General features: G+C 45.0%; 2 protein-coding genes across 4 annotated transcripts in view; both read right to left on the bottom strand.

Moving 5' to 3' along the window:
- The window catches only part of LOC309697190 (uncharacterized protein), a gene marked incomplete at its 3' end in the record, with an annotated part of 94,488 nt that overhangs the window by 54,667 nt on the left and 23,527 nt on the right, over window positions 1–16,294 (bottom strand). The window lies entirely within an intron of this gene.
- LOC309702261 (uncharacterized protein) overlaps window positions 1–16,294 on the bottom strand; it is a 36,691-nt gene that overhangs the window by 5,765 nt on the left and 14,632 nt on the right. Inside the window, exon 3 of one of the 3 annotated variants that reach the window (XM_082526834.1) lies at window positions 7,269–7,693. The exons of the other annotated variants lie outside the window; for them this stretch is intronic. Within the exon in view, the coding sequence (XP_082382960.1) occupies window positions 7,427–7,693 (267 nt within the window). The 3' untranslated portion in view covers window positions 7,269–7,426. Of the gene's footprint in view, window positions 1–7,268; window positions 7,694–16,294 lie in introns of those variants that run through there. 3 annotated transcript variants of the gene reach the window in all.

Here is a 16,294-nt window from a genome sequence, read left to right as displayed (position 1 = left end):
CGAGAGTGTAGCCTGATGTGTTTCACCGAATCATGGATGCACCAGGACATTCCCGATGAGAATGCTTCCGTGGAAGGCTTCCACACTGTTCGGGCGGACAGGGACAGCATCGCTAGCGGTAAGCGGAAAGGAGGTGGGCTTGCTGTTTTAGTTAACAACCGGTGGTGTAACCCTGCCAACATAACAATCAAAGAAAGGATTTGTTGCCCGGACACTGAACTGTGTGCTGTTGGACTCAGGCCGTATTATTTACCCAGGGAATTCTCTCACGTCATCTTGGTGGCTGTTTATGTTCCCCCCTCTGCTAACCCCACAGCTGCATGTGACACTATCCACTCTGCCATAGCTCGGCTACAGACTCAGCACCCGAGTGCCTTTATTGTGATCTCGGGTGACTTCAACCATGTATCACTGGACAATACACTACCAACATTCAAACAATATGTGGACTGTCCCACCAGGGGAGAGAAAACTTTAGACTTACTGTATGCTAACGTCAAGGATGCATACAGCTCCTCCTCCCTCCCCCCACTTGGTAGGTCAGATCATAACCTGATTCACCTCACCCCCCGCTATGTGCCAATTGTGAGGAGGGAACCTGTGACCACCAGGACTGTCAGGAGGTGGTCAGAGGAGGCCTTAGCAGAACTACAGGGCTGTTTCGAGGTGACCGACTGGGAAACACTCTGTGAGCCTCACGCCGAGGACATCAATGGGCTTACTGAGTGTATCACAGACTACATAACTTTCTGCACCGACTCCATTGTTCCAGCTCAGACTGTTCATTGTTACCCAAATAACAAGCCGTGGGTGACTAAGGACATCAAAGCCCTCCTCAACAACAAGAAGAGGGCTTTCAGAGGGGGCAACAAAGAGGAGGTGAGGAAGATCCAGGTGTTACTAAAGGACAAGATCAGAGAGGCTAAGGACAATTACAGGAGGAAGCTGGAGTGGAAACTCCAGCAGAACAGCATGAGAGAGGTGTGGAGGGGCATGAAGACCATCACTGGATTCAGGCCAACCAACAGCAGGGGAACTGAGGGAGGTGAGAATAGAGCCAATGAGTTGAATCTGTTTTTCAATAGATTTGACACCACAGTGTCTGCTCCCACCCCCACAACCTCACCTGTAGTCAGCCTGGAATCCAGAGCCACACCACTGTGCCAGCCTCTCTCTTCACATGTTGCCTCCTGTGAGAGTCCTGACACCCCTCCCCCACCCATCACCTTCACTCAATACCAGGTTGAGATGCAAATGAGGAGACTTCACTCAGGCAAGTCTGCTGGACCAGACGGAGTGAGTCCCCTTGTCCTCAAGACCTGTGCCCCCCAGCTGTGTGGAGTCTTTCATAAACTGTTTATGCTGAGTCTGAGTCTGCAGAGGGTCCCGGTGATGTGGAAGACATCATGCCTCGTCCCTGTACCAAAGACGCCACGTCCCAGTGGCCCCCAGGATTACAGGCCCGTGGCATTGACCTCCCACATCATGAAGACCCTGGAAAGGCTCATCCTGGACCAGCTGCGACCCATAGTAAGACCACACCTGGATCCCCTTCAGTTCGCTTATCAGCCTCGTCTCGGAACTGAGGACGCCATCATCTACCTGCTCAATCGTGTCTACACCCATCTGGACCAGCCGGCGAGCACTGTGAGGGTCATGTTTTTTGACTTTTCCAGTGCTTTCAACACCATCAGGCCGACCCTCCTGGGTGATAAGTTAGCAGCGATGCAGGTGGATGCTTCTCTGGTGTCCTGGATTGTTGATTACCTGATAGGAAGACCACAATATGTACGTCTCCCACAGTGTGTGTCTGACAAGGTGATCAGCAACACAGGGGCACCACAGGGGACTGTCCTCTCCCCCTTCCTCTTCACCCTCTACACCACAGACTTCAGCCACTGCACAGAGACCTGCCATCTTCAGAAGTTCTCTGATGACTCTGCGGTGGTTGGATGCATCAGCAGGGATGATGAGACAGAGTACCGGGCTGTGGTCGACTCCTTTGTCACGTGGTGTGAGCAGAATCATCTGCAGCTCAACGTGGCAAAGACCAAGGAACTGATCGTGGACTTCAGGAAGACCAGGAAACACTTGACCCCTGTTTCAATTCAGGGGGTCAGTGTTGACATTGTGGAGGACTATAAATACCTTGGAGTACACATTGACAATAAACTGGACTGGGCTAAAAACACCACAGCACTTTACAGGAAGGGCCAGAGTCGTCTCTATTTTTTGAGGCGACTGAGGTCCTTCAACATCTGCCAGAAAATGCTGAGGATTTTCTATGAGTCTGTTGTGGCCAGTGCGATCCTCTATGCTGTTGCATGCTGGGGGAGCAGGCTGAGGGTCGCAGATGCCAACAGACTTAATAAACTAATCCGTAAGGCCAGCAATGTTGTGGGGATGGAGCTGGACTCCCTCAAGGTGGTGTCGGAGAGGCGGATGCTGTCCAAGATAAAGACAATGTTGGATAACACCTCCCACCCACTCCATGACATGCTGGTCAGTCACAGGAGCTCGTTCAGTGAGAGACTGAGATTACCGAAAAGCACCACTGAACGACACAGGAAATCATTCCTGCCTGTGGCCATCTCCCTGTACAACGCATCCACTTAACACACTGTTTGCTGCTACAACTACACGTTTCTTTTCCAACTATTTATTTATGAGTGACTTATGTATGTATGTATGTATATATATGTATATATTGTACTATTCTTAGTTAGTGTATTGTCTGTCTTGTCTTAATGTTGGTTTAAAATGGAGCACTGTAACAAAAAATAATTTCCCCCAGGGATCAATAAAGTATTCTGATTCTGATTCTGATATATGTACGGTCGGGGGGGGGGGGGGGGGGGTCCCATTTCACTGCAGGGCAACCTGCATGTGACGAATAAAAGCTTGATTGATTGATTGATTCCAGATAAGAACCCGCTACACTCTTTTCTTATTCATTCACACTTTCTCCTCTAAAATGGGTTTAACCTAGTAATATCAGTAGGATGTCATAGCAGATATAACACCGTCACCCTCCGTCATTACTTTAATTGGAATGTTTCTGTTTCGTTTCCTTTTTTTGTTGTTGCTCACAGTTCATGTGGTTTCTTTCTTTCTCTTGTCTTTCACTGCTGTGTTCACCTACTTCCCCACTCACCTACAAACAACACCCTCTATTTCTCCATATTTTCACACCACGATCACGCAAACACATCCGCTCAACGGCAGCACATTCACAACAGCCTCACAGCACGCACAGACTTGCAGGACACATAACACAAGCCACGCTTGTTCATATTAGTGAATATTCACACACATAGTCAGACTTATGGAGCCTCTCACCACACTTTTTTTTCTCTCTCTCTCTCTTTCTATTTACAAACAAGGGATGTTTCCACACTCTCTCCACCTGTCTAAACGAAACACCCAGCATACATCATTAGACATACACACACAATTATGGGCATGCTGAGGTTTGTCACATGGAATGTAAATGGAGCTGGCACCAGAGGAAAGAGGTTAAAGATATTTAACCAGCTTAAAAAACTACAGGCAGATGTTGTTTTATTACAAGAAACTCACAGACCTGTCACAGGTTTAAACGAACTTAAAACACCTGAGTTTCCTAACGTGTTTGCAGCCGGTTATAATTCTAGACAACGGGGAGTAGCAATTTTAATACATAAAAATGTTAATTTTACAGTACTCGATACAGTTATAGATCCAGAGGGTAGATTTCTAATTATTAAACTATCAATATTGAACAAAAAACTATGTATTGTAAGTATATATGGTCCAAATGTTGATGAACCCTCATTCTTCCACGGATTTTTTAGTACACTCTCTGAACACCTCGATTGCGCACTCATTCTTGGCGGTGACCTCAACCTTGGACTAAATGAAGAAATGGATAGGCTCAACACAACAGGAACTCAGCGCAATTGGCAATCCACAAATATAATCAAACAGTATATGAGCGACTTTGGCCTTCGCGATGCATGGCGCTCCCTTCCCCCCAACAGTAAGGAATATACTTTTTTCTTGCATGTTCATCACTCTTACTCTCGTCTGGATTATTTTTTGGTCAGCAGCTCACTGCTGTGTGACATTTCAGACACTGAGATTCATCCTATAGCTGGCAGCAATCATGGTCCTGTATCTTTAACACTAATGCACAAGAATAATACTACGCCAAGTAAAAACTGGTGATTTAATACATCACTGCTTAAAGATGAAGACTTTATTAAATATTTTAAAAAGGAATGGACTTCATATTTAGACTTTAATGACACTCCCGGAATATCTGCTTCTGTTCTATGGGAAGCAGGGAAAGCTGTGATGAGAGGTAAAATAATTTCTTTCTCATCACACAAAAAGAAAGAAGAAAACAAATATATTCAGGAATTAGAAAAAACCATCAAATCACTAGAAGAAGCCTACGCGTGCGACCAAGATCAGGAAACATTGAACAAAATACGCAAGACAAAACTAGAATTAAATGAAACTATTAATAAAAAAAAAAAACACAATTCCTTATACAAAGACTTCGCTTGCAGAATTTTGAACACAGTAACAAATCAGGTCGATTTCTAGCTAACCAGTTAAAAATAAAGAAAGAAAAAAACAACTATATGTGCTGCTAAAGATTTATCGGGGAACACAATATATGACCCTGGAAGAATAAACAACATTTTTAGGGATTTCTATGAAACTTTATACTCACCACAAATAAACCCATCTAAAAATGAAATTGACCTGTTTCTTGACAACTTTACTCTTCCAAAATTACTAGACAGTCAAGCAATGGAACTGGATTCGCCACTGACGCCAAGTGAATTCCAGGAAGCCCTGATAAGTATGCCCAATAATAAGGCTCCAGGTCCAGACGGCTTCCCTGCAGAATTCTACAAAGAATTCTGGACAATTCTGGCACCAGTATTCCACAGCATGTTGCAGGAAATCGAGGAAAAGGGCAGACTACCACCAAACATGAATTCTGCCAACATTAGTCTCCTGCTAAAACCAGGCAAAGACCCTTTATTTCCCTCAAGCTATCGTCCAATTTCTCTTTTAAATGTAGACCTTAAAATAATCTGCAAAGCTCTCTCAAAGAGATTAGAGAAAATAACCCCCCTCTTAATTCATCCTGACCAAACTGGTTTCATAAAAGGTCGGCACTCCTCAACAAACACTCGTAGATTACTTAATTTAATAGACTACTCATACAATAAAAACATCGAAACCATAATATTATCTCTAGATGCAGAAAAAGCATTTGACAGAGTTAACTGGAAATTTTTATTCGCAACTTTACACAAATTTGGTTTTGGAAACTCTTTCATAAACTGGATAAGAATATTATACAATTCCCCAACAGCTCGTATCAGAACAAATGACCAGACATCCTCCAGCTTCTGTCTCCTGAGGGGCACCAGACAGGGATGCCCACTCTCTCCTTCACTTTTTGCAATTTTTATCGAACCTCTAGCAGCAGCATTTAGACAGGCTACAACAATTAAGGGCATAAAATGTAAGAACATAGAACATAAAATCAGTCTCTATGCGGATGATGTGTTGCTTTTTCTGCAAAACACACAAACCAACCTCTCTGAGGTAATTACTCTAATAAACTGGTTTTCAAGAGTTTCAGATTATTCAATTAACTGGCCAAAATCTACAGTTCTCCCCATTAACTGCTCCTTCCATAATACTTCCTCTGCCCCACTGCAATCCGGAACTATTAAATATTTAGGTATTAATGTTTCTCCTAAGCTTTCAGACTTAACTAAATTAAACCACATCCCACTTCTAAAGAAAGTAGAAGGCGATCTGACTAGATGGAAATCTTTACCCATATCACTCATGGGAAGGGTCGCCACTATAAAAATGATGATCTTGCCAAAAATAAATTACTTATTTTTGATGATCCCTAACAAACCATCACAAGATTGGTTCAGATCTCTGGATTCATATATTTCCAAATTCCTTTGGAAAGATAAACCCCCGCATATCAGCTTAAAAATGCTACAAAAAAAAGGGATAGAGGAGGATTAGAACTGCCTAATTTTCACCAATACTTCTTAGCCAACAGGCTTCAGTTCATCTCGGAATTGTTAAAACATACCTTCTTAGATGAGCCCTGGCTAGATGTTGAACAGGCACTATGCAAGGATCTAGAGATTTCAGACCTACCATTTATTAGCTCAAACATCAAAAGACATGAATGCTTTAAAAGTATCAACATCAGCTTTTCTCTGACAGCATGGTGGGAGTTTCTAAAAATAACGAAGTCTTCATTAATCCCATGCAAACGTACACCTATCTGGAATAACCCTGACATATTACAAAACAATAATATGATTAATTTCCCAGAATGGAGTTGTAAAGGAATTAAACACTTAGAACATACATTAGAGGGAACAGAATTTATTCCATTTGACAGACTAGTTGCACAATATGGGATCAACAAGAAAAGATTTTTAGAATATCAACAAATTAAATCCATAATAAAAAAGAAATTTAACCTCAGTCAAGTTGAATTACAAACACCACCAAGTGCGGCACATTTCCTTACTCTTAAATCCCCCAAATTATTATCTAAAATATACAGAACACTTTCTAAATTAGATGAATCAATATCACTTCCTATTGCAAAGTGGGAAGCAGATTTATCAGTCAGTTTAGACCAAAACTTCTGGTCTCAGGTATGCTTAAAAACCTTTAAATTGATTAAAAATCCCAGTCTGCAATTAATACAATACAAAATACTACATAGAGTGCAGTATACAGGTCATCGGATGTTCAAGATAGGCTTTACATCTTCCAACAACTGCTCACACTGTCAAGGCAATACACCAGACAATTACATTCACGCTCTTTGGTTCTGTCCACCAGTGCCGAAGTTTTGGCGCGAGATATGTGAAGACTTATCAAAATGTCTGAAATGTAACATTCCAACTTCCCCCTTAGTGTGTTTGTTGGGCAGCTTAGATAATGTCACTTCAGAAAAGAATATAGCCCATATGGTTTTCACTGCCCTATGCATAGCCAAGAAAACTGTCCTCATGAACTGGAAAAATAAAAACAATCTTAATTCTAACCAATATAGAAATTATCTATTAGATTACATTAGTCTTGATACAGCCTCGGCCACCACATCAGATCAATTGCTCTGGGCTCCTTTTATCAGCTCCATCACCTAGTGGGGGTGGGGGGGGTCATAGTTAGGTCCCGCCTTCACTGTTGTGATTGGTGTGGGGGTAGGGACAGGCTTAGGGCGTCGGGGGGTTCCCCGGAGGCATCTTCCTTGGGGGGCTCAACCCGGGGTAGCGGTCATGTCCGGTTGGGGGCTCTTCTGGCTCTCAGGTGACTGTTTCCTCGTGGCTGCGTGCAGCGGGGCTAAGGGAGGGTCTTTGCTGACGGACGTGGGTTACTGACCTGGTAGCCTGGCTGCCCCTGGGTGGGTCCGGGATGGGCGTGAGGTTCTGGGGGCGCTCCGTCTCTGGGCTGGGGCCCTGGCCGGGCCTCGGGGCCTTGGATCCTGGTTGGTGTGTTGCCGGGGTTGAGGGCGGGTGGGTGCATGGGGGCCCATCCCTGGCGCAGGGTGCCGCTGGTGCGTCGAGCCACCTGGGGGGCTCTTCAACTGGTGGGGGAGATTGTCACACCTTGCAGGAGCTTTCCTCTCCTCAGGAACTCTCTGCAGGAGGGGGAGATACAGGAGAGGTGGAGGAAGATCTCAGCCTGGGTGTCTATTGTCTCATGTAGTCTGGAAGATGAGTGGATGGTGGGGTGGGTGCAGTTTTCTCTGTGGTGGGGTTGGGTGGACTGTCCCGGGGCTGGGGGGTGCTGCTGCGCTGGGTCCCGGTCTGGATGGGCCTGGGCCCCCTTTCCCTGGCGGGTCGCGGAGTATGGGAGTGCCTACTGGGGTCAGCGGGGGAGCTGGCCCCGGGTAGGGGTCACCTGCCCCTCCCTTCCTTCGCTCCCCATCTCCAGCTGCCTCCCTCTTCCCGCTCCACCACAACCACCCACACATGCAGGGCCTTGGAGTAGGGGTATGTCACCAGGGTGCAGAGGAGGCTACCCCCCACCCCTCTGTCCCCTTCTGGCTGCCTCTGCCTCAATTTTATCCCACATCTTAGACAATCACATTACTCACACTCTCATTACACATACATATAGGATCTTGGGGGTGGGCACGATACACGGAGTCTAAATTACCATCAGGGTTGTACACCTCACCCCTGGCGTCGTTGCCCACCTCTCAATTTTAAATACACGTGCGACATTGAGGGCTAGCAGGAGGGACTATGCGCTTACCTGCTCCTCTCTGGCAGGTAGCTCCATGCCCTCCTGGGTTTTAAATGCACCTTAGAACACACATGCATCAACACTACAAAGATGCGGGTGGAGGGAGGCTTGGAGTCTTCTCTCACCCCCATTCTCTGCGGCCTGCTGGAGCGGGGGGCTAGGAGGAGTTGGCCGTCCGACTGCAGTCTGGAGTGTGGGGCCTCCCTGCTGCTGCGGAGTCGGGGCGGTCTGCCTCTCCCCACCACAGGGAAAAGGGTAACACCACCTGGGTCTGGGTGCAGTTCCCCCCTCCAGGGGCAAGGGTACCTAGACCTGGTTCGTAGAGTACGCTTGGGGAGTGTGTACAGCGTCTCTTTATGTCCCAACCACATTGGTTGAGTGTGGAGTAAGTGCATATGAGAGCATGAGGGTGGGAATGGATGTTTGTGTCTGTGTGTTCCTGTATGTCTGTGTCTATATGTCAGGTTGGGTATCAGACGCCACATCTCTGGGGACATCTCAGGCCCTCCAAGGTTTGGAGGCCTATCTCCACCACCACCATTTCCCCTGCCGGTGGCGGACTCCCTCAGGTGTCGGTGCATTGGTGGTTCTTTGTGTTTGGGGGTGGGCATCCGGGTACACACCGGCTCACTCCTTGGCGGCCGCTTATCGGGGCCTGGAGCCTGGGGCTCGCTCGGGCCACTTCGAAGGTGGGGTGCCCCCGGCCTCTCAGCCTGGGGCTCGGTCACTCAGGCACGGCTGGCTGCCGGCGGAGCTCACGGGCGCGTCACTGCAACTCCCCCTGGCTTCTGCTCCGCGGCTGCTGAGTGAGCCCTCATCTGGGACTCTCCTCAGCTCTTACTGGGACAGTGGCGCGGCTGCCCCTCTGTTGGTCTTCCTTGGTCTCTTGTGCTCTGGGAGCCTCTGGATGTCTGGAGGTTTGATCTCCTCCATACCGGCTTCATACCCTGGAGGACAGGGCTGTGGCTCCCCACACTCCCTAGCAGATCGTTACATGGAGAAACCTTTGGAATGCAAGCATGCTGATCCACACAGGTATGCACACAGGTGTACACACGGATATTCACAGACGCGGACTACAGCTTTCTTGGCTGCTGCCTCAAAGCACATTGTGCGCTGTTTATCTTGCGTGCTGCACAATATCGTTTATTATTTAGTAACTATTGATATCTATGGCTAGCTAGTTTATTGTGATTGTGCTGTTTTTTTTATTATATTGCTCTTTGTTGTTTGCTTTCTCTTCTGTTTTTTTCCCTCCATACAGGTGACCCAGGTGTTTTATTTGTTTGTGTTTTTTTTTTCTTTCTTCCACCCCTTCTCACCGTCTCTTCTCCCCTTTGGTTTTCTTTCTCTCCCTCTCTTTCTTTCATTCTTTCTCCCTGTCCTATCCCCCAGTCATGTCTGTCCCATTTGTAGCAACTGAAAATAAAATAAATTCATATTTATAATAGAGATGGACCGATCCGATATTACGTATCGGTATCGGTCCGATACTGACCTAAATTACTGGATCGGATATCGGAGAAAAATAAAAAAAATGTAATCCGATCCATTAAATATCACGAAAGCACCTCACAAAACTTGCAACACGCCGTAACTCGCCTCAGAACGTTAGCACGTCGGAGCAGTATGCATCACGTGATAGAGCGGCTGTGGCATGCGGGACCGTCGGTGGTCTGGATAGCATGTGGAGCTTCGCTAGCAACCTGGCATTTCATCTCCGACAAAGTTATCCCCGAGAGAAGTGAAGCAAGTGTGTAAGTCCATCTCTGAATGTTTGTAAAGCTTTCCCAAGTTAAGCTTAACAAGCGACTGCCTCTCGCTCTCCGGCTGCTACTTCAATCGTGAAACTGCTCAATGATCAGCTGATCGGCTTTTCTGTCGCGAGTCCGTCTCTCTTGTTTGTTTTTGGCCCACTTTGCACCAGAAAGAGGAAACCAGCGGCTGAACAACAGCAGCACGTTTAAGCTTGATAAGCTGTTGTTACAATTTATTTAATATTACTTTCTACACCAGGATCTTTTTCTATGTAGCTGACGGCTGGTAACTGTGCAGGGGCGAATCTAGCAAAGTTTAACCAGGGGGGCATTAACTGGGAAAAGGGGGCACAAAGACATACTTTTCTTTCTTATTCTCATTTAAAATGTCTAGCTTTTAATAAATAATTATCTGACACCCAAAGTTTTAATTTGATGTAAAATGAATAGAAGTCAATTACTGTATATAGTGACTATTAAGTCTAATATATATACCCTAGTAAGCTATAGTACTTTTTCCTTTGGGAAGGTACCATCTGTGCAGTCTGCAATTTTGTTGAAGAAAGATGTTGAATCTATTTAATATTTCTTGAAAAATAATTGATTTCTGTGCATTTTTTTTCACACTGCATCAAATTAAGGTTGATTACGTCGATTAAGCATCATGGGGTGGCGCGTGAGGGGTGGTTACCTATTTTTTATTTATTTATTTTTGTTGTTGCTGGGAGTTGGAACCCTATTAGTTAGGTTGCTTAATATTTACGCTAAGTACTCTTTAAAATACCAGAATAGGGAGGATGGTGTAGGTTTAAGTTTATTAAACCTCCAACTTGTTTTATTCCATACGTTATCCATCTGTGCTTGGTGCCAAGGCTGAGATAAACGAGGAGTTATCTCATAAAGAGGAACAAACAGTACTCCAAGAACAGACAAAGCCCAGCAGAAACCTTGAGGAGGAGCTCCATTTGCCCCCACCCGGGAAGAGCCTCAGAAAGGCAAGAAAAGGGGTCCCTATTTGCCTCCAACTCTCTCAACAACACCAACGACCAGGACAAGGGACCACAACCTTCCCCAGTCCCCCAAACCCCTGACAGGCCATCACCCTCCTCCCCCTCCCTTTCTCCCTCCCCCCCACATCTGAAATTCACTGAGGAGATGATGGAGCGGGTCAATGCTGGGCTCAGATCTTCCCCCCGTCCCAATCCCTTTTTGTCCCCCATAAACCCCCCACCAGAGCGGCCAAAGGTTCGCCATCGAGCCCCACCCTCAACAGAGCAATCGAAGTCACATTGCCCAGCCTCGCCCCCCTTAGTTCCTCTTTACCACCTTCACGCTCTGTCTCCGCAGTCTGATGCGTGATGTGTGAAGGGTCCGGGCTATGAGGATTATGGCAGTGGTGACTTTTCCCAGGAGAAGCTGGGACCCTGTTTACTAGAAGGTTTTAAAATCTCTGTACTTTTAGGTGACAGAAGGAGACATGTGGCCTGGTCAAAACACAGAGAGGTGCACTCTAAAAGATCTTTAAACATAGTAAACATACCTTGTGTGCCACAGACTGCTCCCAAACACGAGGGGACAAGTAATACCTCTAAAACACTTAAGTTGGCTTTATTAAACGTTAGATCTTTAGCTGGGAAAACATTTTTAATTAATGATTTAATCACTGAGCACAGCCTTGATTTTATGTTTTTAACTGAAACTTGGTTGGACCAAAGTAACAGTGGAGCTGTTCTCATCGAGACGACCCCTCCTAACTACAGTTTTATCAGTGAGGCCAGGGTGAGCAGGAGAGGAGGAGGGGTTGCTGTCTTATTTAATGAATCATTTCAATGTAAGCAGCTATCTCCTGGAAGTTTTCAGTCTTTTGAATATGTGGCTTTACAGCTGAAGGCCCCATCCAAAGTTGTGTTTCTTAATGTTTACAGGCCTCCCAAATACTGCACAGACTTTTTTAATGACCTCAGTGAACTGCTGTCTGTGATCTGTGTTGATTTCGACTGTGTAATTATTGTTGGGGATTTTAACATCCATGTGGACAACCCTCAGGACAAAGGGACTAAAGACCTGAGTAACACTCTGGGCAACTTTGGGCTGACTCAGCATGTAACAGAGGCCACACATAATAGAGGACACACTCTTGACCTACTGATCTCCAAAGGCCTGAGCATTTCAAAGGTTACTGTGTCTGATGTGGGCCTGTCTGATCATTACTGTGTTTTCTTTGAAAGTAAAATCTCAGCCCACACAAATATATCAACAACAGTGATCACAAAACGGTGTATAACTGAACACAGTAGTGCAATTTTTAACGAATTTGCGTGTCATCCTTGCGCAGGGGCCATGCTAATCTTCTCTGTATCGTATCCAATTTAGCGTACGCGCTTGCCGGTCTTCCCATTAACACCTGACCTGTCCAGAGGGTCAGTCAATGAGCTCGTCAATAGCTTCAATGCTAACATGTTAAATGTAATGGACACTATTGCTCCCATTAAGGTGAAGGTTATCTCTGGAAGGAAAAAGTCTCCATGGAGAAACTCCACACTGGTGAAAAATGAAAAAAGAGAGTGTAGGAAAGCTGAGCAGGTTCACTATGACATCTATAAAGAGAAACTTCACAATTTTAATTTACAACTGAGGAATGCAAGGAGGTCCTACTTCTCTGACATCATCACTAAAAACAGCCATAATGCTCGGGTCTTATTTTCTACAGTTGACAGGCTAACAAACCCTCCTGTGCCAGTGGCAGCTGAACTTCATTCGACCATGGCCTGCAATGACTTTGCCAAATTCTTCACAGAAAAAATCCAAAAAATTAGACAAGCAATTGGTACATCAACAGCAGATCCAGGATATGTACTGTGTCCACCAAAAAACTGTTTAAACACCATGAAACAGTTTCAACCTATTAACAGCAAAGACCTGAGGACATCTTAGGTCAACTGAACTCCTCCTCCTGCTGTTTAGATGTCCTGCCAACAAGTTTTTTCAAAAAGGTCTCAAAGACTTTAGAGTCAGACCTGTTACAGATCGTCAACTTTTCTTTATTATCTGGTGTGTTTCCAGAATCACTAAAAACTGCTGTAATCAAACCTATACTGAAAAAGGACAATCTTGACAAGACACAAATGAACAACTACAGGCCGATCTCAAATCTCCCATTTTTAAGTAAGATCATTGAAAAAGCAGTTTCTCAACAGCTCAATTACTTCTTAAAACAGAATAATTGCTACGATGCCTTCCAGTCAGGTTTTAGACAGAACCACAGCACTGAAACCGCTCTGACCAAAGTGTTTAATGACATATGTCTGAATACAGACAGTGGAAAAATGTCAGTCCTAGTTTTACTGGATCTCAGTGCAGCATTTGATACAGTTGACCACAACATATTACTCAAATGACTGGAGAACTGGACAGGTCTTTCAGGAACTGTGCTAAACTGGTTCAAAACATACTTAGAAAACAGGAAATACTTTGTATCAATAGGTAACTTCACATCTGAGCAGACAAGTATCACATGTGGAGTTCCCCAAGGTTCCATCTTGGGACCCCTTCTGTTTAACATTTACATGCTCCCACTGGCACAGATTATAAACAACAACAAAATAAACTATCACAGCTATGCAGATGACACACAAATATATATCACAATGTCACCAGGAGACCAAGGCCCTGTGCATGCTCTTGGTAAATGCATTGAGGAAATCAATGACTGGTTGTGCCACAATTTTCTCCAGCTAAACAAAAACAAAACTGAGGTAATAGTCTTTGGCGCCAAAGAAAAACGATTACAGGTCACCAGAGAACTTCAATCTATACATCTAAAAACCACAAACCAGGCGAGAAATGTGGGTGTAGTGATGGATGCAGACCTAAACTTAGAAAAACACATTAAGACAATAACAAAGTCAGCTTACTATCACCTCAAGAATATTTCAAGGATAAAAGATCTGATGTCTCAACAGGACCTGGAAAAACTAGTCCATGCATTCATCTTTAGTAGGCTTGATTACTGTAACAGCATCTTTACAGGTCTACCTAAAAAAATCAGTCAGACAACTACAGCTCATTCAGAACTCTGCTGCTCGAGTCCTCACTAAGACCAAAAAAGTGGACCACATCAGTCCAGCTCTGAGGTCTTTACACTGGCTGCCTGTCCGTCAGAGGATAGACTTTAAAGTTCTGATGCTGGTCTATAAAGCTCTGAATGGTTTAGGACCAAAATACATCAATGACCTCCTGACCCAGTATGAGCCTTCCAGATCCCTCAGGTCATCTGGATCCGGTCTTTTATCAGTTCCCAGAGTCAGAACCAGACACGGAGAAGCTGCATTCAGCTTTTATGCTCCTTATATCTGGAACAAACTCCCAGAAAGCCTCAGATCAGCTGAAACACTCAGTTTATTTAAATCCAGGTTGAAGACTCACCTGTTCTCAGCTGCATTTGAATAAAGCACCAAATCCACACTTTAAGCTTAAATTTCAAAACTTACATTTAACTACTGATTTTATCTACTGTTCTGATCTGTTTTGATTTTATATACTGTTTTGTTTGTTTGTTTGTTAATTAGTTAGTTAGTTTATTTGCTTGTTTTAATCAATTTTAAATCATGCTTTTTATTTGTTTCTGTTCCTAATGTCTCTGTAAAGCACTTTGAATCACCTTGTTGTTGAATTGTGCTATACAAATAAACTTGCCTTGCCTTGCCTATTAGATTGATCAGTATTGCTGAACTATGAAATATTTTTTTTGTATACAGGTATAACAGAATAGTTTTAGTGTAGTTGTTGTTTTAAACTTGATTATGAACTTGCAGACTTTCAAAATGCAGCAAGATATTTAAAAAACAGTTTTGTTGATTAAAAAACACTATATCGGATTCATATCAGTATCGGCAGATATCCAAATTTATGATATCGGTATCGGACATAAAAAAGTGGTATCGTGCCATCTCTAATTTATAATAAAGGTCAATCAAATGGACCAATATGGCAAGGCCATGATGATCCACTTGGTAAAATAAATCCGCTTGGCATTTTTCTTGGCCTTAAGACAACAATTCTGATGGCTAAAGACCCAACGGGACAAAAAAAATAAATAAATAAAAGATCTGGCGTTTGGAACTATTTTGGTTTTCATGTGACGTATGACCCTGAAGGTAAGCGTGTCATGGACTAAAGTAAAACAGTATGTTGGATGTGCCACGCAATGCTCAATTACATGGGTGGGAACTAGTGTGTTAGCGCAGTTGGCTCGTTAACGTGTTGGCCGTCTAGCCCCACGCACGGGGCGATCAGGGGTAGCTCGTTAACGGAGATTTGCCGTGTTGTGGTGTTAACATCATTTCAACGAGATTAACGCTGACAGCACTAGTGGGAACACAACGAATATGACTGCACATTTACGCCGACATCATCCTAGTGCAAAGACAAGTGGAAGCAGACAAAAACAACAAGCATGCTACAAACTTTACCCGAGTCATTTAGACAGCCGTTAGCACATGATTTTCCTTATGGGGACCTGATATGTTTAATATTGTGGCGAGCTCAGACAAGGAGGAGACTGAGGTGTCGTTTGGTCTTGCTTCCCGTGAGCTAGCCAGGGAGCACAGCCGTTTATTAACATCTGCAGAAGAACACTGCCGCTAGCTAACTGCTCAGCGCGGCAACCGCACAGCAACAACAACACACAGGGCGCCCTCTGACCCCGGAAGGACACACCATCGCAGCGAGAGGGCGTCACCCGTCACTATGGCAACATAAACAAAACATAACTGTACAAACAGAACCCCGACCAGCCCTGACCCGCTACATAGCCCCAACCTAAGGGGTCAGTCGTCCCCGACGACCCCATTACCCCACACAAAGTCCTGCAAATGTCCAGGTGCCTTCTTTTGGCGCACCAGCCGGTCACGACCGGCGGGGGGAAAGTCACTCGGGTCAGAACATGGGGTGCCACCATCATCCCACTTCTGACACCAATGTGGCGAGCTCAGACAAGGAGGAGACGGAGGTGTCGTTTGGTCTTGCTTCCCGTGAGCTAGCCAGGGAGCACAGCCGTTTATTGACATCTGCCGAAGAACACTGCCGCTAGCTAACTGCTCAGCGCGGCAACCGCACAGCAACAACAACACACAGGGCGCCCTCTGACCCCGGAAGGACACACCGTCGCAGTGAGAGGGCGTCACCCGTCACTATGGCAACATAAACAAAACATAACTGTACAAACAGAATCC

The sequence above is a fragment of the Aulonocara stuartgranti genome (assembly GCF_965226115.1).
Source record: "Aulonocara stuartgranti genome assembly, chromosome: 3".
Classification (NCBI taxonomy): Eukaryota; Metazoa; Chordata; class Actinopteri; order Cichliformes; family Cichlidae; genus Aulonocara; species Aulonocara stuartgranti.
Note: the sequence above shows the minus strand (reverse complement) of the source record. Positions and strands in the feature narration are given on the sequence as shown.